Genomic DNA, 25,835 nt, shown 5'->3' on the forward strand with positions numbered 1-25,835 from the left:
AGAGCAGTGGTTAAGGTTCATGATTTAGCAGGTACCAGTCCCTGAAGAACAGACGCAGATTCAAAATGAACTGGAACTCAGTTTCACTGGTGCCCAATTATTAGCCTTAATTGTTTCCTGCAACTTTTTACTTGAGGTTTCCCTCGACCTGGGATTTGCAGGTGGGGATAGGGGGGACAGGATGGGCTGGGGAAGGTTCAGTTCTTGAAAAGCTGGATAGTAAATACATATATATATATTTTTTATTGGGCACATACACATGGTTAGCAGATGTTATTGCGAGGGTAGCGGAATTCTTGTGCTTCTAGTTCTGACAGTGCAGCAATATCTAACAAGTAATCTAACAATTCCACAACAGCTACCGAAAACACACAAATCTAAGTAAAGGAATGGAATAAGAATATATACATATACAGATGAGCAATCACAGAGGGGCATAGACAAGATGCAATAGATTGTATAAAATAGTTTTTAAAATCAGTTTTTCACAATTCCTGACATTTAATCCTAGTAACATTTCCCTGTTTTAGGTCAGTTAGGATCACCACTTTATTTTAGAAATGTGAAATGTCAGAATAATAGTAGAGAGAATTATTTATTTCAGCTTTTATTTCTTTCATCATATTCCCAGTGGGTCAGCAGTTTACATACACTTAATTAGTATTTGGTAGCATTGCCTTTAAAATATTTAACTTGGGTCAAACGTTTTGGGTAGCCTTCCACAAGGTTCCCACAATAAGTTGGGTGAATAATTTCTCCTGACAGAGCTGGTGTAACTGAGTCAGGTTTGTAGGCCTCCTTGCTCACACATGCTTTTTCAGTTCTGCCCACAGATTTTCTATGGGATTGAGGTCAGGGCTTTGTGATGGTCACTCCAAAAACTTGACTTTGTTGTCCTTAAGCTATTTTGCCACAACTTTGGAAGTACGCTTGGGGTCATTGTCCATTTGGAAGACCCATTTGCGACCAAGCTTTAACTTCGTGACTGATGTCTTGAGATGTTGCTTCAATATATCCACATAATTTTCCTCCCTCACGAAGCCATCTATTTTGTGAAGTGCCCCAGTCCCTCCTGCAGCAAAGCACCCCCTCAACATGATGCTGCCACCCCCGTGCTTCACATTGGGTTGGTGTTCTTCGGCTTGCAAGCTTCCCCTTTTTCCTCCACACGTGGTCATTATGGCCAAACAGTTCTATTTTTGTTTCATCAGACCAGAGGACATTTCTCCAAAAAGTACGATCTTTGTCCCCATGTGCAGTTGCAAACCGTAGTCTGGCTTTTTTATGGCGGTTTTGGAGCAGTGTCTTCTTCCTTGCTGAGCGTCCTTTGAAGGTTATGTCGATATAGGACTTGTTTAACTGTGGATATAGATACTTTTGGACCTGTTTCCTCTAGCATCTTCACAAGGTCCTTTGCTGTTGTTCTGGGATTGATTTGCACTTTTCTCACCAAAGTATGTTCATCTCTAGGAGACAGAATGCGTCTCCTTCCTGAAAAGTATGACGGCTGTGTGGTCCAATGGTATTTATACTTGCGTACTATCACCGGCTTTCTAGCCATCGCCGCTCCATTTTTCATTTATCCACTTGTTTTGTCTTGTTCCCTGCACACCTGGTATTCATTCCCCAATCACACTAAATGTATTTATTCCTCTGTTCCCCTCATGTCTTTGTGTGAGATTGTTTTGTGTTACGTGTCTATGTTGATGCGCTTTACTGGTATGCGTTTTATTTCACGAGGTATGTTATTGTGTTTATACAATATTACTGTGACTGTTTGCGCGTTTGCACTTTTGCTTTGGCTGGAGGTATCGACGCAGTGGCGTCCGTCTGTTGGTTTCTCCTGCCTAAATAAAGTGTTTGCCTGTTCACAACTCTCTGCTCTCCTGCACCTGACTCCGCTTTTAGTACGCACGCCATTGACAGATGTCAAACAAAGAGGCACTGAGTTTGAAGGTAGGCCTTGAAATACATCCTCACCTCCAATTGACTCAAATGATGTCAATAAGCCTATCAGAAGCTTCTAAAGCCATGACATAATTTTCTGGAATTTTCCAAGCTGTTTAAAATCAACTTAGTGTATGTAAACGTCTGGCCCACTGGAATTGTGATTTAGAGAAATAATCTGTCTGTAAACAATTGTTGGAAAAATAACTTGTGTCATGCAAAAAGTAGATGTCCTAACCGACTTGGCAAAACTATAGTTTGTTAACAAGAAATTTGTGGAGTGGTTGAAAAACGAGTTTTAATGACTCCAACCTAAGTGTAAGGGGTGCAAACTGGCGGCAGAGAAGTCAGACGCAGGAGAGAAATAACTGTGTTTCCAACGGCGCAGTTTATTAACAAAACCCACCGGGAAACAGAATAATAAAATAAATGGGTACATAACCCAACACACACCAGGACAGATGTGCACAAGAACTTAAAATAAACAATCACCGACATGAGGGGGAACAGAGGGTTAAATACACAACATATAACCAGGTGTGATACAAGACAAGACAAAACCAAAGGAAAATGAAAAGAGGATCAGCGATGGCTAGAAGGTCGGTGACTTCTACTGCCGAAAGCCGCCCAAACAAGGAGAGGGACCAACTTCGGCGGAAGTCGTGACACTAAGTATATGTAAACTTCTGACTTCAACTGTACATGTGAGATGAGTAATGCAAGATATGTAAACATTATTAACGTGTCATTATTAAAGTGTCTAGTGATCCATTTATTAAAGTGGCCAATGATTTCAAGTCTGTATGTAGGAAGCAGCCTCTCTGTGTTAATTATGGCTGTTTAACAGTCTTATGGCCTTGAGATAGAAGCTGTTTCTCAGTCTCTCTGTCTCAGCTTTGATGCACCTGTACTGACCTCGCCTTCTGGATGGTAGCGGGGTGAACAGGCAGTGGCTCGAGTGGTTGTTGTCCTTGATGATCTTTTTGGCCTTCCTGTGACATCGGGTGCTGTAGGTGTCCTGGAGGGCAGGAAGTTTGGCTCCGGTGATGTGTTGTACAGACCGCACCACCCTCTGGAGAGCCCTGCTGTTACGGGCAGTGCAGTTGCCGTACCAGGCGGTGATACAGCCCGACAGGATGCTCTCAATTGTGCATCTGTAAAAGTTTGTGAAGGTTTTAGATGACAAGCCAAATTTCTTCAGCCTCCTGAGGTTGAAGAGGTGCTGTCGCACCTTCTTCACCACACTGTCTGTGTGGGTGGACCACTTCAGTTTGTCCGTGATGTGTACGCCAAGGAACTTAAAACGTTCCATCTTCTCCACTGCTGTCCCGTCGATGTGGATAGGGGGGTGCTCCCTCTGCAGTTTCCTGAAGTCCACGATCATCTCCTTTGTTTTGTTGAAGTTGAGTGTCCTCACTTCCTCCCTGTAGGCTGTCTCGTTGTTGGTAATCAAGCCTACTACTGTTGTGTCATCTGCAAACTTGATGATTGAGTTGGAGGCGTGCATGGCCACGCAGTCATGGGTGAACAGGGAGTACTGGAGGGGGCTGAGAACGCTCAAGCTTAATGATGAGCTTGGAGGGTACTATGGTGTTGAATGCTGAGCTATAGTCAATGAACAGCATTCTTACACAGGTATCCCCCTTGTCCAGATGGGATAGGGCAGTCTGCAGTGTGATGGCGATTGCATCATCTGTGGACCTATTGGGGTGGTAAGCAAATTGCAGTGGGTCATGGGAGACAGGTAAGGTGGAGGTGTTATGATCCTTGACTAGTCTCTCAAAGCACTTCATTATGACAGGAGTGAGTGCTGCTGGGCGATAGTCATTTAGTTCAGTTACCTTTGCATTCTTGGGTAAGCCAAGCAGTCTGTTTCAGGCCAGGTGCCAACCAATCACAGCTGATTCATCGCCAACACACAACCTGATTCATCGCCAACACAAAATAGATAAACATTATGACAGCTGTGTCCAGCAGCTTTTTTTAATAAGAAGCTTGTTTTTATTCATATGAAATCAGAGAGCATATGGCTCTATGCATAATAAGATACACTCGTTATGGGGTATAGATGTTCATGCCTCCCCTGATCTACAGTGCACCACCTCATACAAACATCGACCCCTTGGGGGGTCATGACATTGTAGCGTGGAGAGGGGAAGGGAAGGATGGCTGATTATTTTTCATGAAGTCTAAATCATCCCTCTCTCTCCCTCCCTCCATGCCTGCTTCTCTCCCTACCTCCTTTTCCCATCCTCTCTCTCCACCTGAAAAAATAGCAGGCGGTGAAACGTGATCCCGTATGTGTGTGTGTGGGGGGGCGCTGGGCTGTCCTACTAATGGAGATGAATGTGGGCTCAGGACTGTCTCCTGGGCCAAACGGCCACTGCACCGCCATCACGCTGAGAGATCCATTTCTCTCCAGCTTCCGTCCAAGCTGCAAATCTTTTTTAATGAGTGGGGAGGGCTGAGACTCACAACTGGAGCTGTAAGATTGGGGGGGGGGGGGGGGATAGAGAGAAGAAGACTAGTGACTGGAGGACTATCCTATGCTGAGTCACCAGGACATGCTAACATCTGCTTTACAGGGATGGAGTATTTTCAACCTAACTTCTGTTTCCCCTGAACATCGGAAATGGGAACTTCGCTCAGACGTCTTTCTATGCCTGCTGTGTTAGGCTGTTGGAGGCTAAAGGAGGAACTTAGCTCAGACGTCTTTCTATGCCTGCTGTGTTAGGCTGTTGGAGGCTAAAGGAGGAACTTCGCTCAGACGTCTTTCTATGCCTGCTGTGTTAGGCTGTTGGAGGCTAAAGGAGGAACTTAGCTCAGACGTCTTTCTATGCCTGCTGTGTTAGGCTGTTGGAGGCTAAAGGAGGAACTTCGCTCAGACGTCTTTCTATGCCTGCTGTGTTAGGCTAAAGGAGGAACTTCGCTCAGACGTCTTTCTATGCCTGCTGTGTTAGGCTGTTGGAGGCTAAAGGAGGAACTTAGCTCAGACGTCTTTCTATGCCTGCTGTGTTAGGCTGTTGGAGGCTAAAGGAGGAACTTCGCTCAGACGTCTTTCTATGCCTGCTGTGTTAGGCTGTTGGAGGCTAAAGGAGGAACTTCGCTCAGACGTCTTTCTATGCCTGCTGTGTTAGGCTAAAGGAGGAACTTCGCTCAGACGTCTTTCTATGCCTGCTGTGTTAGGCTGTTGGAGGCTAAAGGAGGAACTTCGCTCAGACGTCTTTCTATGCCTGCTGTGTTAGGCTAAAGGAGGAACTTCGCTCAGACGTCTTTCTATGCCTGCTGTGTTAGGCTGTTGGAGGCTAAAGGAGGAACTTAGCTCAGACGTCTTTCTATGCCTGCTGTGTTAAGCTAAAGGAGGATGGATGGTAAAGCAAGAGAGTGAGAAAGAGAGGGAGGAGTGGATAAAAGGTGGATTGATATTCATGAGGGAATAATACATTGAGATGCAGAGAGAGACTGACAGAGATAAAGAGATCATGATTGCAAACAAGTCACCTCTGGCTCACAGTGGGAGGAAGTCTTGCAAACACCAAATCTGCTCATCACCACTCTTTCCCTTCCTCCTCCCTTGTACACTCTTAGAAAAAAAGGTGCTATCTGGAACCTAAAAGGGTTCTCCGGCTGTCCCCATAGGAAAACCTTTCCACAGAGGGTTCTATATGGAACCCAAAAGGGTTCTCATTTGGGGACAGCCGAAGAACCCTTTTGGAACCCTTTTTTTCCTAAGAGTGGAGTTTACATCTGTTGTTTAACAACATATTAAAACATCCCATATCCTCTCTGTTTACCATTTTGTACTTACTCTCCTTTCTCGCCAGTCCAGGCTATGCTGGGATGGCAGTCACAACCCTCTCTCCCATTGGCCAGTAAGGTGGGCGGTGGGGAGATGCACTCTGAACACACCAGGTGGGACCCTCCTCACTCTCTCCAAGCACTCTGGGGATCACTGCATAATGGAACTTCTAGTCTGAGTAGGGAAAAACACACCAGGCCAGGGAAGACACTGGATGTGGAGTGCATTTATGTCCCAAGAGCCTCACTTTGTGGCTGTGGGATTTCTTTACTCTAAAATAGCCCAGTGTTGCTATTAACAAAGGTGAATATTGGATGTAGAGAGTTAAACTAGAGGTTGACAAAAAAACAGTATTGAGAGGAAAGTACAATTGTCTGGCTGGTTTTTGGCCTACGTTTCAGTAATTCTACAATGTCTGAGTATCAATATTTTTTACAGTACTGCCTATCTGGTGTATGTGACAATAAAACATATATTTTTTCATCAATCTGTCAACGTTGTAACCTCGTTCAGAGGGTCAACAAAAAATAGAGGGTCAAAAAAATAATAGCTTGGCAACAACATCTTCCCATTTCTGTATTTCAATAAAAATTGCCCTATAAAAACACTTTACTTTGAGGTTCTTACATGTTGGCTTTAAAAGTAGATAGAGATTGACCTTGACTGCACCAGGCTTTGCAGAGTGTTTACTTACCCAGCCAGAAATCTATTAGCCGCTGTATGTGTCTGCGTGACTCATCTCTCTGGCTCTTGGGCAAATTCTGAAAGGGTTTAGAAATGTAGCCTTCCAGCTTTATGGTATTCTCAGCTAACACAATGTCTGGTCTGCCTGAACCAACTTCCTGTTTTTCATTAACTGGAGATTGAAGGTAATTTAGGACATGCTCAGTTTCTGCATCTCTCTCTCTCTCTCCCTATTCCTCCCCCTTTCTCTCTCACTCTCTTTCTCTCTCCCTCTCACACATCTCAGCATGTTGCAAGATGGAGAGCAATTATGAACAGCACCTGAAGTGTTTTCTAACCATGTGACCTGAAGAGGAAAAACTCCATGCCCTTATTTATGAACAGTAGCTACCCAATATGAAGACCTACAGTATTTCCCTTCCAGTTGTGAATCAGCCCGGTTCTACTGTAGATGTTCTGCTTCTGCTGTAGAGAGATGAGTCATCAGCCAGTGGGCTGAGGCTGGGGCTGCAGCACCTGCAGACAGTCACCACAGCACAGTCAGACAGTTTTTCATCCTCAGCTTACCCACCACCTAAGAGGGTCACGGCTCTCAGTCTTTGTTGCTGTCAATTATTTTTACATTGACTCAAACAAGTCTCATGAGCAAACACAAAAAAAGACTCGCCCCTTTGATATGTTTCATGATATATAATATGTTACTTTTATGGCATGACACATGTGCTGTCATCTGGACCCTGATATGTCTTTATACAAGCCTCATAAGATAAATACAATAATCATCTAGGAAATGATCAACAATAACTGATTTAAAATGACTGGTATCTTGCATAATAATGGAGTGAAATATTTCATGTAGTGAAATAGATACAGTAACCTATGCAGGAGACCAACCCCCCACAATTGCTTATCAGAGGGCTCCCCCTTGTGGAAACACATGACATCATGAAGTTAATATACTGCCTCGCCATTAGCATTAACTCCATCAATAAATCAATACTGTTAATTAGTTGTTACCTGAACAATGATGTTAGGGCATATTTAGATAAAACAAACCAATCTATAACTTATCATTTATGTTATTGTTGAACATCTCTCCTCTAGCGACTTTCCTCCACTTCTGCCTCCCCTGCATCAGAGGGAACAGCAGGCTTCTGTGTTGCTTTACTTTTGTCACTGAGTTCCTGTATGATGTCACAGCTGCGATCCAGACTCTGTCTGAGGTCCAGCAAGTCTCTCTGCATGCCTTCCAGGAGGTCCAGCTTAGACAACTTCTTGTCAATGGATGACAGCACCTCCTGGTCACCATTATTTACAAGATCCTCCCCAACATCATTCAGCTCTGGCCTGTTGCTGGTGAGACAGTCCTCCTCCTCTACTATGAAAGACCCCATGGTTTTCTTCCACACCATTTCAAAATAGGAGTCAATGAAGGCTTCAAGCTCCTCCAAATTACTGTTCTCCCATTGGTCAATCAAGGCCTGCAGGCCTCCTGTTCTGGCAATCTCCTTGAGGGTCCTGTCCCTCAGCCTGGGGTGACCAAGGGACTGTATATCCACTATGTCTTCCTGGTTCTTCACCAGCATTCTTTCTGGTTCTTTGGGTTGCTGGACCAGGAGGAGAGCTTGGTGTCCTGGAGAGAACAGGGTGACCGGTTTTCTACCATTCTGTCCATTCCATCTCAGATGATGGCTCTGAGTAGGTCCAGCGTGGAGACAGTCTGGGAGGTTCACCACTAGTGTCTGTCTGCCCCCCATGTTCCACATCAGCCCCTCCTGATTCCCCTGAAGCACACTGGCCATGCTGGACAGAAACCCCTCCACATCAAGGATGGAGTGATTTGCTTCAGTCCACCATCCTCCGCTGGCCTCTGGTAGTGCCAATTCCTGTCCACCAAAGTCTGGGGCTCCTGAGTCATCTGGGGTTAGAAGGTCCTCTGAACTAGCCACCTCACACGCTGCAACACAAGAGAGCTCTGTCAGAATAAATAGTAAATACATCATGAAATGATGCACTGTAAGTTCTATCTAATGTGCATCAGTCTTGCTTACCATCATGAAAGGGAGCGTCTGTGTGGTTTGCTACAAGGACCTCTATGCCCTCTCCCATCACTCCATCCATCTCTGGCTCCTGCATCACTGTGAGACTCTTCCCAACCTGTTCTCTTCTCCGTAGAACCTCCAACCTCTCCTCCACCAGCATCTCCTCTATCTTCTGTAGCAGGTCAGTGACCTGTGCACCAGTCCCCTGGTTCTTACTGTCCAACACGTGGTATCTGTTGCCACACTTCTCGACAAGCCTCTGGAGGGGCTCTCCCTCACTCTCAATGCGCTGCTCGATGGTCGTGTCCCCCAGCCAGTCCCCAAAGCTGAATAGGACCATGGTTCTATTCCATACTTTCTCTCCGAGCGCCTCCAGGTGTTTTTCTGCTGTTCTCCAGACAGTGTGGCTGAAGGAGGAGCTCACATTCACAACCACTAGGACCACAGTTACCCCAGAGGCTGAGGGAGACATCAGGGAGCCAGGACCCACTGACAGCCAGCCTGGTGGGTCCAAAACTGTCACAGTCTTACCCCTGACCTTTCCTTGTCCTTCCACACAGTCAGTGGCATGGCACCCTACTTTAAAGTGCTCTCTGCCCAGGATGGTGTTTCCAGCAGAGCTCCTGCCTGTGTTGCGGCCACTCAGCAGCATTATTCTCAGCTCTGAGGGACAGTAGAGCTCCCCTGTCACAAACAAATAAGAATACTGTCATATATAACACGTCTGCTGTGGACATAAAATGTATGAATACAAAGTGTTTCATTCACATTGTTAGATTTAAAGCTCTATGAACGAATGGAAAATGTTCATCCTAAACATTTCACACCAATATGAATAGAATCAGACACCTAAAGTGCATTTTGAGAGAGATTGATTTAACTAACCTAATAGAGATCTGGCAGTCTCTCTTTGTTTCTGCCTCCTCGTCAGTCTCTCCCCTGCTCTTTTCTGTTCTTCCCTCCTCTTCTCCTCCAACTCCTGCAGAATCCCACCCTCAATCTTACAGTAACAACTGCTGTTGCATGACATCAGTTCCTCAATCTTTCTCATCAGTTCCGTAACCTGAAATCCTGAGTTGCTTCTATTGTTGAGGACATGATACCTGTTGCCACACTTCTCCACAAGCCACTGGAGGGCCTCCCCCTCACTCTCAATGTGCTGCTCGATGGTTGTGTCTCCCAGCCAGTCCCCAAAGTTGAACAGGACGATGATGTGAGCCCAGACTGTGTCTGTGATGAGCTCTAGGTGCTCCTGCACAGCTCTCCTGTAGGTCTCTGTGAAGGACCGGTCCACACGCACCATCAGCAGGAGGGCATGTGGACCAGGGGAGCAAAGAGATACACTACACACTATCTCCTGTCTGTCAAAAACAGGACTATCCTGAGAGAAGTAATTCATCCACCAGCCTGGAGTGTCCACCACAGTGACTTGTCTCCCGGCAACATCCCCTGCTGCCACCATGCATTGTGCTGTTCTCCTTCTGACCTGAAAGCTTCCCCCTTGACCCAGGATGGTGTTTCCTGCTGAACTCTTCCCTGAGCCCCGAGCTCCAAGCAGCACGACTCTGATATCGGAGAGATGACATGACTCCCCTGGTAGAAAAGAAGGTAACAATGCAACATCATAATAGATAGTGCTTTACACTGTCATTTTTTACAAGGAGCACATGGGTGCCTAAATATTTTATATATCACCTTTATTTAACCAGGTAGGCCAGTTGAGAACAAGTTCTCATTTACAACTGCAACCTGGCCAAGATAAAGCAAAGCAGTGCGACACAAACAACAACACAGAGTTACATATGGAATAAACAAAAGTACAGTCAATAACACAATAGAAAAAGTCTATATACAGTGTGTGCAAATGGCGTAAGGAGGTAAGGCAATAAATAGGCCATAGTAGCGAAGTAATTACAATTTAGAAAATGAACAAGGGAATGATAGATGTGCAGATGATGATGTGCAAGAAGAAATAAATAAAAACAATATGGGGATGAGGTAGGTAGTTGGATTGGCTATTTACAGATTGACTATGTACAGCTGCAGCGATCGGTAAGCTGCTCAGATAGCTGATGCTTAAAGTTAGTGAGGGAGATATAAGTCTCCAACTTCAGCGATTTTTGCAATTCGTTCCAGTCATTGGCAGCAGAGAACTGGAAGGAAAGGCGGCCAAAGGAGGTGTTGGCTTTGGGGGTGACCAGTGAGATATACCTGCTGGAGCGCATGCTACTATGTTGTTATGGTGACCAGTGAGCTGAGATAAGGCGGAGCTTTACCTAGCAAAGACTTTTTGATGACCTGGAGCCAGTGGGTCTGGCGAGGAATATGTAGCGAGGGCCAGCCGACGACAGCATACAGGTCGCAGTGGTGGGTGGTATATGGGGCTTTGGTGACAAAACGGATGGCACTGTGATAGACTGCATCAAGTTTTCTGAGTAGAGTGTTGGAGGCTATTTGGTAAATGACATCGCCGAAGTCGAGGATCGGTAGGATAGGGTATGTTTGGCAGCATGAGTGAAGGAGGCTTGGTTGCGAAATAGAAAGCCGATTCTAGATCAATTTTGGATTGGAGATGTATAATATGAATCTGGAAGGAGAGTTTACAGTCTAGCCAGACACCTAGGTATTTTTAGTTGTCCACATATTACATAATAATACAGCTAGAATCCTTCATTTCTGAATTCCACAGCAAAATATTTTGGCATATATGTGAGTAAAATGGTCACACTGTAGAGCCCTGATAGAACAGAAATATTCAAAAATCTACTGTTGGCAATATGGCAAAGCATTGTGTACTAAGAACCATCTCAGTGATAACTCACCATTGAGCAGAGATCTCTGTTTCTGCATCTTCATCAATCTCTGCTGAGCCCTTTGCTCCACTATCCTCTTCTTTTCCTCCACCTCTTGTAAAAGCAGTCCCTCCATTTTAAAATATCTGTCACTATTTTCTGTCACCAGTCTCTGCATCTTCCTGAACAGCTCTGTGACCTGATTTCCACCTGGTCCACTCTTCATGTTGAGGCAGTGATACCTATGACTGCATTTCTCCACCAGCCACAGGGGGGCCGTGCCTCCTGTCTTGACTTGCTGCTCCATGTGCATGTGTCCAGGCCAGTCACTGCAGGTGAAGACGACCATACAGTGACTCCATACTCTCTCACTGAGGAGGGCCAGGTGCTCCTCTACAGCCCTGCGACGCTTCTCACAGAACACTGAGTGTGTCTTAATGACGATAAGGAAAATATGGGGTCCTGGGGTGCACAGAGAGACACTGCGCACTATCTCCCTTTTCACCAGCTGAGGCGTGTCCTGCACCTTGAAGTCACACCACCAGCCAGGTGTGTCCACCACAGTAACCCACCCACCTGCCACCTCTCCCACCCTCCTAGAGCACGTGGTCCGCTCCTTGATGACAAACTCCTCCCTGTCCAGCAGCACATTTCCCACTTCGCTCTTCCCAGAGTTTCTGCCGCCAAGAAGGATAACTTTCAGGTCTGAGAGCGACACAAACAAGAGACGTGAGAGACAGAGTTGCTGTTCATGCTAGTGCACATTTTGTGTTATACTGCCTGACATTAGGCTTCCATTTTAAAGGGACTGTCATTCCCACAATGATTAACAAATAAATTGTAAAAAACACACACGTAGAGTCACAAGCACACACACAAACACACACACGTAGTCACAAGTACACACACAAACACACACACGTAGTCACAAGTACATACACAAACACACACACGTAGTCACAAGTACACACACAAACACACACACGTACAGTCACAAGTACAGTACATACGAAAACAGACACAGATAAGACGCACCTGTGTGTGTTTTACGCCACTATGAAACTACTGATAATGTGGTGTATTGACAACTTGATCAGATGTTTGTCACATGTTGCTTTATCACACACAGTATGTACCTGCTACACACAGTATGTACCTGCTACACACAGTATGTACCTGCCACACACAATATGTACCTGCCACACACAGTATGTACCTGCTACACACAGTATGTACCTGCTACACACAGTATGTACCTGCCACACACAATATGTACCTGCTACACACAATATGTACCTGCCACACACAGTATGTACCTGCTACACACAGTATGTACCTGCTACACACAGTATGTACCTGCCACACACAATATGTACCTGCCACACACAGTATGTACCTGCTACACACAGTATGTACCTGCCACACACAATATGTACCTGCTACACACAGTATGTACCTGCTACACACAGTATGTACCTGCTACACACAGTATGTACCTGCCACATACAGTATGTACCTGCCACACACAATATGTACCTGCCACACACAGTATGTACCTGCTACACACAGTATGTACCTGCTACACACAATATGTACCTGCTACACACAGCATGTACCTGCCACACACAGCATGTACCTGCCACACACAGTATGTACCTGCTACACACAGTATGTACCTGCTACACACAGTATGTACCTGCCACACACAATATGTACCTGCCACACACAGTATGTACCTGCTACACACAGTATGTACCTGCCACACACAGTATGTACCTGCCACACACAATATGTACCTGCCACACACAGTATGTACCTGCTACACACAGTATGTACCTGCTACACACAATATGTACCTGCTACACACAGTATGTACCTGCTACACACAGTATGTACCTGCTACACACAATATGTACCTGCTACACACAGTATGTACCTGCCACACACAGTATGTACCTGCCACACACAATATGTACCTGCCACACACAGTATGTACCTGCTACACACAGTATGTACCTGCTACACACAATATGTACCTGCTACACACAGTATGTACCTGCTACACACAATATGTACCTGCTACACACAGTATACATACAGTACATGGGGATAACATAAAAACATGAATAGTTGCTATAAGTAATGGTAATGTTGCCTAGAAATATCAGTACACGAACCACATTGATAGAAGAGGGCAGTTAATCATCTTAACTTACATTAAACTGGCCATGTAAGGGTTAGAGTAATACTTTTACACTGATTATTAAAAACAACTTCACAAGCCATGTGTAAATTGTCCTTTATATACAGTACAATCTTTTTCTCAAGTTGATATGTAAGACAATTGAGATGAAAAAACTTACCACATGTTGATGAATCTCTGGTTGCCATTTCTCTTGATCTTAAGCTTTATCTGTGCAAAGTTTCTCCCCAAAATTGTTACAATCCAACTAATTTTAGTCATCATCCCCAATAACAGTCCTTTTACATCTGGCTTACAACAAGTTCCTGAAAGACTGGGGTGTAGCTTTTACTCTGAAGGGAGTGGACACTTGCCTTGATGACTTGTGATGTCTTTATGAGTCTGAAGGTGGGCAGTAATAAGCAGTAATAATGTTGTGTTTATAACCAAATGGGAAGATGGTAATTACGAGTTGAGAAGTTGTGAATATGAATTGAATGCATGAGAATAAACTGAGAATAAAAATGGGTTTAGTAGAAAGCATATTATTCAGTAGATATTCCTATCGGTCCTAGACTATGGCGACATCATCTATATAAATGCAGCTGCCACTTCATTAAAGCTGTTAGTTGCAGCTTATAATAACGCACTGCGATTTATTACGGGCGACAATTTTAGTACTCATCACTGAATTCTCTACTAGAATGTTGGTTGGCCCTCTTTGATGTCACGTAGGTTGATATATTGTTACGTTTTCATTTATAAAGCTCTTTTACAAAAAGACCCACTGTACTTAACATCATTACTAAACTTTAGACATACGAGCTACCACACCCGGTTTCAGGGATGGCTAACTCTGGAAATTCCTTTGGTCTCTACTGAGTTTTCTTGCACCTTAATTGTGGAACAATTGGTCTCTAGGCCAATTCAGAAAGCTGATTGAGGACCTTATTACTGATGAATGTGTTTGTTTTTTATGACTGTGTTTTTCTTTCTGCTTGCATTTTGTATTTACATTTGTGTATTTTCTGTAATTCAAGGCTAATCTGTCAAATAAACTTTGGTCTCAATATGACTCACTGATAAAATAAAGTTCAATTAAAAAGAAAATGTACTTCCGAAAATGCTGGTATCAAGGTATTTTCCTTAGTAGGTGATGTCAGAGTTCAGCATGTGGGAGAAGTTAGAGCTCAGGGATGACAGATGAGCTTCCCAATAGTAATTACCAGTTGGAGGGCCATTCAACTGGATCTTTACCAGTTGTATATGTGGTAAATACTACTTTCCCACTTGGTTATAAATGCAGGAGCCAGCCATTTATTGCAGTTAAAGAGACACGCCACTCCTCTGAGTCAGCATGCCTTGCAAAAGTAAAAGATAAGGAAGAAAAATACCCAACTTTATGACATGACTCATTCGTCTGAGTTTGTCATCTGCCCGGCCCACCTTTGTCATTGATGCAGTACATCTGTACAGTTATTAACTTATGTTGACTTGCCCGTGATTAAGAGGCAGTATATACATAATGTTGTTAAGCATGTCTTAATTAATTGGTGCAGTCTGATTCCGGTAGGTAAAAACTGCAATCTTGCATACCAAACATTAATTTTGACAGCATTCCTAGAAAAAAATTGCAAACTTTGCAATGGACAGACAATTGTCCATTGTTTTAAAATACTGCTACTGCAATTGTTATTTTTCTACAAAGTTGGATTGTTCATTACAGTGTCACCAATAACGACCCAAACCTCACCTATATGTCTATAGTATTTGCCATTCAAACAGATTATCAATAATCTCAAAGAAGGAAAGTAGAAAGGGAAAGGAAGGATGCATTTCAAAAGTATTGGAGCAGGTCCCTGCTAGTATTTTCTTCCTGCTTTTTCTCGCTCCTCCCACCTCTGGTTACACCAACCAAAAGCATTTCTCTGCTCATACGCTTCAGCAAGCTAGTTAGCCTTTTTAGCATCTGTGTTACACAATCGTGTCTGTAGGTCAAACCTGAATCAGCTTATCGAGAAGAAGGAACGAGCAAGCTAGCTAGTTTCTTCAACAGCCATGGGTGTGCAAGTCAAAGTCGAATACTGGTATGTTTATTTTCCATTTATTGGATTATTCGACTTTTTTAAAAGCAGCTCCCATGCGTTTTAGGTAGCTACAGAAGCTAACAGCTCGAACCAGCCATCTTCATAGCGCAGAGTACCCACTCTTTTATAATGAAACAGGCTATGTTTTATGCTAGCTAACGTTAGTTGATAAATGTTTACCTTAGACATTGCTTGGCCATTTTCCCCCAACTACTTTAGGGTTAATTATTCATCACTAAGCTATGTTTTTGTTTTGTCGTTGTCCTTAGCGGTGGATGAGGGTACGAGCCCCGCTATCAGGAGCTCGCGCGGGTTGTCACCGCGGAATTCACTGAAGCGGAAGTGTCGGGCTTCGTAGGAAGGCAAGGTAAGTTGGTCCTGTCCACATAGCCTACTACAGACAATACAGGTACGTACAGTGTTGGTAAGTACACTAACAATGTAAAGCATTTTGACATCGTTACATGTTCTTTCTCACTGGACAGTTTATTAGAGGTGTGTGTCACCCTCATGCCGGGTTAGTGCAAAGGGTGAGTGAGTAATGATGGTGGCAGTGATGGGAGCTCACTGCCACACGGACCCCCCTTTGCCTCCAGAACGTCCTGAATTATTTGGGGCAATGGATTCTTCAAGTCGGACACATTCCAAAGGGATGTTGCTCTACACTGATGCGATGGCATGCAGTTGATGCAGATTGGATCGTGGTACACCACCGCAAGCCTGTACCATTGACACCAGGCATGATGGGTCCATGGACTCATGCTGCTTACGCCAAATCCTGTCTCTGCCATCAGCATAAAGCAACAGGAACCGGGATTCGTTAGACCAGGTGACGTTTTTCCACTTCTCAATTGTCCAGTGTTGGCGATCGCGTGCCCACTGGAGATGTTTCTTCTTGTGTTTAGCTGATAGGAGTGAAACCTGGTGTGGATGTCTGCTGCAACAGCCCATCATTGACAGGGTTCGGTGGGCTCTAAAATGCCATTCTACACACCACTGTTGTACTGGGCCGTTATTTGTCTGTTTGTGGCCCTCCTGTTAGCTTGCACGATTCTTGATATTTTCCTTTGATCTCTGACTGGATTGTTTTGGTTTGTGGCAACATTCTGGAGAAACCCTAGACACTGTTGTCTTGAAAAGCCCAGGAGGCCGTTTCTGAGATGCTCGATCCGATGTGTTTGGCACCGACGATCATACCGCACTCAAAGTCACTTAGGTCACTCATTTTGCCCATTCTTCTAACATCCAATCGCACATTAACTGAATGCCTCTGCCGGTCTGCCTGCTTTATATAGCTAGCCACGGCCACATGGCTCACTGTCTGTAGGAGTGAAACATTTTCTTGAACATGGTGGTGTACCTAATAAACTGGCTGGTGAGTGTATGTTTCTACTATATTCTCCGACCACATTGTTTTCCTTGATTTGATGCTTTTGTTTCTGCAGGCAGTTTTGAGATTGAGATCAACGGGCAAGTAGTTTTCTCCAAGCTCGAAACAAGCGGCTTCCCATATGAAGACGACGTAAGTTGTTAACTTCTTACAAGGCTGTCATTTTAATGTCTGACAAACTGTGTGTGTCAACTGCCAATGACTACCCCCAATGACACAAGATGTCTTGTCCCCCTGCAGATCATGGACGCTATACAGAAAGCCCATGATGGCAAGCCAGTGGAGAAGATCACCAAGAGCCGCCCGCCTTGTGTCATCCTGTAGATCTCCTCTCCCTCTATTCTCCAACCCTGCCCTCTCCTGACAGCAGCATGCTGAAGACCGGGCAGTGTGCATCCATCACTGCCACTGTCATTACTCACTCAGCCTTTGCACTAACCGGGCATGAGGGTGACACGCTACTCTCTGTTGAAACTACACTAGCAGAGTTGGACTAAGACCACTGTCTTTGATTTTGAGTATAACCTGTCGTAAGGTTTTGTTGTGCCTTCTCTCTCCCCTCTTTCTCTGCTCCCATTGAGGGGTTCCAGGACTTTATATGATTACTGTAGCCCAAAGCTGAAAGTTTATAGTATGATGACCCCAGTCCTGGCAGCTCCTATGTTATGGGATCAGAGAAATGGAGGAGACCGTAAGATCGAGGGGCAGATGGGTTGGGGGGAGCACCCTATTTTATTCCGAAAGCCTCATTGCCTGGCAGACAGTTACTGCCCGATTGTTCTAATTCCTCTCAAATAATACAGCACCATCATTGGCCAGACATAAACAAAGTTTTGATGAACGTAAAAGATAAATGTTATTGAGTACCAAAAGCAAGAAGGGAAGGAGCTCAATTATTTTCAGCCCAGCTCTAAGCATCATAAGCCCTGTTTCACAACTTGTATCCTGTACCCTACTATGATGATGAACGTGCTGCTTGAACCTGTCAATGCAATGTTTGTCAATGTATTTAATAAGATGTGTTCTAAAGTGGAGACACTTTAAACAAGGTTGAAGCTTAGATTTTTAACGTTTTTTTTTTGTATTCAGTTCTGGTACTACAACTTTTATGTATCTTTAAAACTAGTGTATCAATGTCAGAACTTGGATGTAATCAGGGTTTTTTTCTTCAGTTTTGTCCATCTATAGCTAATCTGCCTGGAGTATTCCATGCAGTGTCTTTAACAGTGAACTATATCTCTGTTTTGAACTGTTCTCTTTAGCCGAAACATGAGAAACACCGTAGTAGCCAAACCTCTTGTGAATATGCAATTGTATACTGCCACTGAATCATAGATAATGCATTTTCATTGACTCAGTGGCTTTTATATATGATCAGCTGAACTGTTAGTAGAGCTGACCTTGCAGGTAGATAAATCCTAAGTTGTTTTGAAAGCCATCTCTCACTGGTCTGTCTATCACTAACGACACCTCATCAGCCCCTGTTTATGCGCACAGTTTATTGAATATCATCTCTGAATACTGTTTTTTTCTGTTGCCCAGGGCTGTCAAGTATGATACCCATTAGGAGAACTTCTATCACAAAATAAAGTTATTGATTATTTAACTCTATAAATATGTTAGTATTGTCTTAACGTGTCATGCTCAAAACTACTTAACATTTTTTTTTCTTTGTTTCACTTCTGTAATAACTACTCAACTCCATCAGAATGGAGAACATGTCAGTTCCAAAGGGCTATGTAACAACATATTACCATATTATTAGAGTATTGGCTCATTCACAGGTCTGAACTCTCCATACAGTACATCCCCATGGCAACATAGCACCTCAGGTGTGTTACTCAAGTCTCAGTAATTACTCTCTTGTTGATGCTCACATTCAGACATCGAATGCCACTGTCATGTGATCATTCTATAATGGGAACAGCTGTAGGCTACACCCACGCTGTGATGTCAACAGAGCCAGCCATGACAACTGCAGTAGGAAGAGAAAAGCCTTTGGAGCAAGAAGCATCTTGGTACGTTTCATACATTGCGCCTGCATTGATCAAACCCTGCTGACTGGCTAAAGTAAAGTGTGTCTGAGTTTTTCTTCCTGTATTGAATGTGTTAAGCAGGTTTGCAGTCAATTTTAATTAATTCGATTCAGGAAGTAAACTGAAATTATATTTCCACATTGAATAGATGTTCAGGGCAATTGGAATTTACATTTCAGATTTCTTCCTGAATTAACTGGTGTTCAGCTCAAAATACCAGTGCCATCAAGCTAGCAATGTACTTCTGTTAACTGAAATGTTTCCAAGTCACTGTAGAATAGATCCTCTCAGATATGACATTTTGTGGAGGTGTTGTTCCTGCATGTTATGGTCTTGACACTACACAAATGGAATCCATTACCCTGCCCAGCTATATTATTGTCTCAATACACGTTTCAATGTTTTCCTAGAACTTATCCATTACTAAAGAACGGGATAGAAACTTCAAATAACTCAGGATGATGAGCCTTTGGTGTCTCGATTGTCAATGTTTTTTGTTTTCGCAATGTGTTATTGTTTTACATGAAAAAACAGTTAACTATCATGTAGTAACTTGCCTGTTTCAGTTGATCACTGGCCCAACCCTACCTGGGACAGTAAATATGTAATCCAATATACCCTCTTAGATTTACTCATAACTAAGGAGGCAGGATACGATTGCTCCTATTTTCATATTGAGGTTTCTTACTCCTCCCACCTCAGTCAAAACACCTTTACGTCAGCAAAGCACAAGAAAGGAGTGAGGAGAAGAATCTGGGTCAAAAGCCATGGGTGTGGTGCAGATCAGAGTGGAGTACTGGTAGGTTTATATTCATTTATATTTGGGAGGATGCGTTTGTTTAACAAAGAGGCCGGAAACTGGAAGTCATGGAACATTTCCATTATGCAAACTATGGAAATATGGCAACTGCCATACCTTTTAACACTCAGGTTGAGTCTTTATGTTGTTTGTTTTTATGCCGTTTAAATTATTCATCGCAGTTTTGGTTTTCTATCACTGTTTCAGTGGCCAGTGAGGGTACGAGCCCCGCTACAAGAAACTTCAGCAGGCTGTCGCTGTGGAGTTTCCTGAGGTGGAGGTGTCAGGCTTTGTAGGACGAAAAAGTCAGCTGGATAACCAATCACATTTATTTTATAAAGCCATTTTTACATCAGCAGTTGTCACAGAGTGCTATACAGAAACCCAGCCTAAAACCCCAAAAAGCAAGCAATGCAGATGCAGAAGCACAGTGGCTACAGTGAAATGTATTGTAATATGTGTTGTAATATTTACCCATTCTTTTTGGTAAAATACCAGTTTTCGTGCCTGTTTTGTGTATGTGTCCATCAAGGTTAAACCTACATTTGTTTTGAAGAGAAGTGTGATGCTGTTGTTTCTGCAGGCAGTTTTGAGTTGGAGATCAACGGGGAGCTGGTCTTCTCCAAGCTGGAAACAGGTGGCTTCCCCATGGAACAGGATGTGAGTACTGGAAGCTTTCTCCTCTGAAGTTGCAGAACTGTCAACTTCAGCCAGTTTGTTTGCATCACTGAAATTGACACATGTTTTGAAATTGACACAAATGGTCTCAACAATGTATATGCCCCTTCAGGTCAGGGACGCTCTCCAGAACACCTATGATGGCAAGCAAGTGGAAAAGTGGACCAGAAATCGCCCACCTTGTGTCATCCTGTAGATCTCAATTCCCTCCATCCTCCAACAGTTATCACTCAGATCAATGCTGCTGTCTGTCACCACTCACACATCAGAGACTGTTCCTTCTCTCTCTCTGCTCCCATTGCAGTGTTCCAGGACTTTATATGATTACTGTAGACCAAAGCTGAAAGGTTTATAGTATGATGACCCCAGTCCTGGCAGCTCCTATGTTATGGGATCAGAGAGGAAATGGGAAGACTGGTTGGGTGGAACTTCCTTATTCCAGATCTTCTATGCCTATCTGTTTACAGCACCATCATCAGCCAGATAAACGATCAATTTGAGTTGCTGAAGCCTGTCTCGCGTTGTATTACTGTGTATTGATCTCCCATATTGCAACTGATGCTTTGCAATTAGCTTTAAGTAGAACTTGTCAGTTGAGTAGATTAATTGCTAGTTATGGTAATGAAGGCCACCACCCACTGGTCTATCTGCTACACTAACGAGACATCAGCCCATGATCATCACACGCCATTTGAATTATCATTGCTGAATACTGTTAATGATTGCTGATGACAATGTTTGATACCCACTGGGAGGACTTCAATCTCAAAATAAAATGACATTGTTCGTTTTCTTCCTAATTGTTGTCATGTTCAGAACCCAGGCTTTACTGGCAACACAGGAGGAAGGAGGAGACCACAACCCATACAGACACTTGTTTTCACAGAGACACATTTGTACACTAGAGGGTGACACAGGCAAAATCTTTTGCCTACAGTTTTATATTACTTGCCATACTCAACTCAGTGTTAAAAAGTCCTATTCTGTAAAGTGATATTTGTTTAATTAGTTTTCACATTTATCTGACTTCTACAGTATGTTCTGTGCAGTGTACTGTCTGTTGAATTCCTTTTGCTTGGTTGATGGTTTTGCACTTTGGCCCTTCATGAGTTTCTGCTCTTTGGGCGGTAAGTGGCTGACACTGGCTAGGTGGGTCCAGGGTACAGGCTCTGGTAAGGATTGATAATTCATGCAAGCCTGCTTGCTCTATGCCTGATAGAGCCTATCGTCTCAGTCTATGAGCTCCATAGTACTGTCACCGTCTGCCGCCCATTTTGTGCCAAACAATTCCCCCATCAGGACTTTATGAATTGAAGCATTCAACATTAGCATTGTGTAATTCATATATGATTGGGTTGCCATGATAATTTTTGCAAGAGACCCTTCCATACCAGTCAACAGTAATTTCTCAACTCTGTGAAGTATAAATTTTAATGGTGTTATTGGTTTGTCATATGATTTGTTAGAGGAGATTCCCTCCTGCATCGGTTTCGATACATTTTGAAGCTGGTAAGTGACTGTATGTCACAAGAAGGATGCAACCAACTGCCTCTTTAGTTTGTCAATATTGTAGCTAATGCCGGGAATACAGTGTTCCTTGCGGGGATTGAACCGAGGACACCATGACTCCCAAGAGAAACAACCCCAAGAGAATAACGTCCTCATCTATGTTCTGCATATTACGTATGATAATGCTAAAGAGGTACAGTACAGAGGCATATGGACACAGCAGATGGACCTCCACTATTAATGATAACTGTCCTGTGCCACAGCAAAATCGCTATTTTCTCTATCCCTGTCCGTCTCTCTCTCTCAGGCTTCTCCCCTTTTTATTTGTCCTATTATTTATTGTTTTCTCAGTAATTCAATACCTTTGATACTCCCTCAACAAGACACACTATTATCATTCCCAGAATGCTTCAGTTCCTGCTTATAACATTTAATTTACATATACATAACATAAAAGGCTGATCAGATCACATGTTCACAATGACTACATTACAATACCATTTAGCTCTGAGACATAAATTGAATGGGAAATAGCATAGGCGCTATAGTAAATGGGGAAAAATTGTGAATGCAAAAGCCCAAGTGCAGTGAACATCTAGAGCCCCGAAATTCAACTTGAAGCCTTGAAGACAGTTCCATTCCATTTTTTTCATTGTTCCCCTCTAATAAGGGACCGATTAAGACCTGTGACACCAGGTGGGTGCAATTAATCATCAGGTAGAACAGAAAACCATCAGAGAGTTGAGTACCCCTGCTCTAAAGTCAACACATGGGTGTGGTCCACTGCTTATCTAGTAACCCCTCTGTCATGAGCATGGATGGACACACTGTCATATTTCTAATGTCCAATTCATGCTTTTCACAGATTGATTCAGCATTAATTGACTACTGGCAAGAATGGTGGTGGTGCATGAATAACATTTGCGTTTAAAGTAACAACATTTGTTGAGTGGTAACAGGGGATGTTATTGATTTCCTCAAAGTTACCTCGCAAAAAAAAAAGAAATATCCAACAAGCATTGAGCCAGTTAATAAAAATGTATTTCATACCGGGCTATACGGTTTTTCAATTACAAGGGCCATTTACAGTAGTATAAAATGTTTGTTATTTCCCTTACAGGAGGTGCACAAAATAGAGAAAGTTCCTCATGCAAAGCTGGAGAGATCGTTCATACAGGTATTCTGATACAAATACAGATACAGTATGTTGTGTGTTTTGTAGAATCAGAGCAAATGGAAATATAGTTAAATATTTCAATCTCTGTTCATCTCATTAAAAGCCAGGATGGATGTTCCTCTCCTGTCTCATAGAGGTACGGTACAGGTCACCCACAGACCCCCACCATCAGGCACTCTCTATATTTGGATACACAAGATATATTTACTTGTTTCATCGTATGTTGCTGTCATCAGTTTCTAGTGTTTGAGAACCAAGACCCAATCAAGGCCCTAAATGGATCAAGGTCGATCTGATGGTGTGAATGTTAAGCCACGGGGTGATGGGGGAGTTACAGTAGGTCATACAGTATGACATGTGTCAGTGGGGGCCTGGAAACACTTTGGATAGTCCATTTGTAGATGCTATACCGACTATCTACAGACTATCAGTAACATTTCAACTAACTATCTACTAACCCTAGCTCCAACCCTAACCTTAACCGTTATCCTAACCCTAAACTTAACTCTAACCCTAACCTTACTCTGACCCTTATTCTTAACCTAACCCTAACAGATTGTTGATAGTATGACCATCTGTAGACCATCTACTGATGGAAAATCCGGACTATCCAAATAAAGTGTGACCGAGGCCTGCTTATAAGTTTGGCAGCTCTTAATGGAACATTTTTATAATAATTTAATAATAAAACCCACTCAAGGTCATCATGAGGGGGAATCCCTCCCTTCATAGAAGGGAATCCCTAGTATGTTAACAAGATGACGTCAGAAGTCAAGATGCTCACGTTCTGATAGAGTGCCCCCCTTCCATACCCCCTTTCCCCTCCATGCAGGGTGAAGCTGGTCCTGTTGGTCCATACAGGTTTGGTCTCTCTGGCACCCTGTGTCCTGACTTGGCAGCATTCCAAACAGAGAGGGCGGAGGGGAGAGAGGAGGGTTGGGATATCCCTGGCCCAAGGTGGGCCACATCGATAGGGCTGTTTGTCTGTCACACAGGCCTTATCTCTCTATCCCCTTTGGTGCTGAACGTAGTACAGCGTTTCTTGCCCCGGCGTACTTTCAAATGGGTGTTCCCTCCATTTTCTCTCTTTCTCTCTCTGTGCCTCTCCATCCGCCCCAGATCACTCTACCATTGGGTACGTTTACGTTAGCATCGTGGCGATCAACCTATTTCTACTGCCACAGTCTAGGCTGGATCACCTTGGTGCAGGTAAGGGTGTGGCCTCCCAGGCCGGGGGTCCTTTACTGGGGTCTGTCATTGAGGGGGCTTGGGGGTCAGTGGTATTGAGTGGAGTACAGGTGAGAAAAGGTGGGGATTTGAATGAAACATGCGACAGACAACTTTATCTAACTTTCCATGTATCTGAGGTTTACACTAAAATTGTATCAAATATGCCTATCAGTGAGAATACATTTTTGGAATGACATAGTGCAAGTTGTAGTTTGTCTTTCTACAACCCAAGTCTCTCGATTAGTCTGTTGCTAACTAACCGTACAATGATCCAGGTGCTTTATTTCTTGTTTGAAATTAGTACAAAAATGACTGTGAAATCTAACCAGCATTATGTGGGAGTTGTATAGTACAATTAAAGGTCTGTAGTGTTTGGTTGTGGCCCGGGATGTTTCAAATAACAGCTAACATCACACATCTCTTCAACAGTTTAATTAGTGATGGTATATGTGAAGAAAGTTGACTTTTTAAAGTTTTCCCGCTCACCTTAATTTAGTGGTCGACGGAGGTTTAAAAAGTCCAGGGTCACAAGGTTTGAGAGACGATGGCGGTAGTGAACAGTGTCTTCTTATCTGTCCATCAGCCTCTGTTGTTTCAATGTTAAACACATTTGCATAGTATTTCTAATCAGCATTGTTTTATGTGTATTTGGAGCACTACATATTCATTGTGTAACCAGATAAATGAAGACACAATTTTAAGTTAATACACATTAAAATATTCTACTTCTCACTGTACAATACAATTTGTATTGCCTGTCATTGTACCACGTGTTACCACCAGCTTTAAAAAAAAAAATCTTTACTGTTTTTGGAGTCGAGTACGGTAGATCTGTTAAATTACAAGTTACTGTACAAAATACTTGTTACAGTATGAGTTGTAATATTGTAAGTTACTGTAATGGATGACTAGAGCACTAGGGTGTCTGTCTGGCCTGGGGAAGGCGTAACCCAGAGATAAGACTCTGTGAGTCTCCTACTCAAACCACTGCAAGGGCCACACTGTCTCAACGGCTGACTCATGGTTAGGAGCACAGCTCATAGGGGCTGTGACATGCGCTGGTGGGGCTGTGACAGGGGCTGTGACATGCGCTGGTGGTATCTTGATTAAATGGGCCTCAAAATGTGTCATAAGTGTGTTTATAAGGCTTACTTGTGTAGAGGGTCATATGCCCTGTTGGTTGGGCTAGTATGGCAGCTGGGGTGAAAGAGGAGCGATTACGATAGAGGAAACCAAGTCTAGATTTAACTTTAGCCTGCAGCTTTGATATGTGCTGAAAGAAGGACAGTGTACTGTCTAGCCATACTCCCAAGTACTTGTATGAGGTGACTACCTCAAGATCTAAACCCTCAGAGGTAGTAATCACACCCTTGGGAAGAGGGGCATTCTTCTTACCAAACCACATTACCTTTGTTTTGGAGGTGTTCAGAACAAAGTTAAGGGTAGAGAAAGCTTGTTGGACACTAAGAAAGTTTTGTTGTAG

General features: G+C 43.5%; 1 protein-coding gene and 2 pseudogenes across 1 annotated transcript; 2 read left to right on the top strand and 1 right to left on the bottom strand.

Annotated features, from left to right (window-relative positions):
* Window positions 1-7,811: 7,811 nt before the first annotated feature.
* Window positions 7,812-15,345, bottom strand: LOC115104326 (GTPase IMAP family member 8-like). Its single transcript, XM_029625735.2, is given in 6 exon segments — window positions 7,812-7,951; window positions 7,954-8,387; window positions 8,482-9,156; window positions 9,358-10,065; window positions 11,295-11,969; window positions 13,628-15,345. Coding segments are annotated over 6 exon segments (2,571 nt in total). The 5' UTR covers window positions 13,656-15,345; the 3' UTR covers window positions 7,812-7,900.
* Window positions 15,346-15,388: 43 nt separating this feature from the next.
* On the top strand, window positions 15,389-18,538 carry LOC115104328 (migration and invasion enhancer 1-like; annotated as a pseudogene).
* Window positions 18,539-18,628: 90 nt separating this feature from the next.
* On the top strand, window positions 18,629-21,236 carry LOC115104327 (migration and invasion enhancer 1-like; annotated as a pseudogene).
* The last annotated feature ends 4,599 nt before the right edge of the window (window positions 21,237-25,835 follow it).

The sequence above is a fragment of the Oncorhynchus nerka genome, unplaced genomic scaffold (genome assembly GCF_034236695.1).
Source record: "Oncorhynchus nerka isolate Pitt River unplaced genomic scaffold, Oner_Uvic_2.0 unplaced_scaffold_1262, whole genome shotgun sequence".
NCBI lineage: Eukaryota > Metazoa > Chordata > Actinopteri > Salmoniformes > Salmonidae > Oncorhynchus > Oncorhynchus nerka.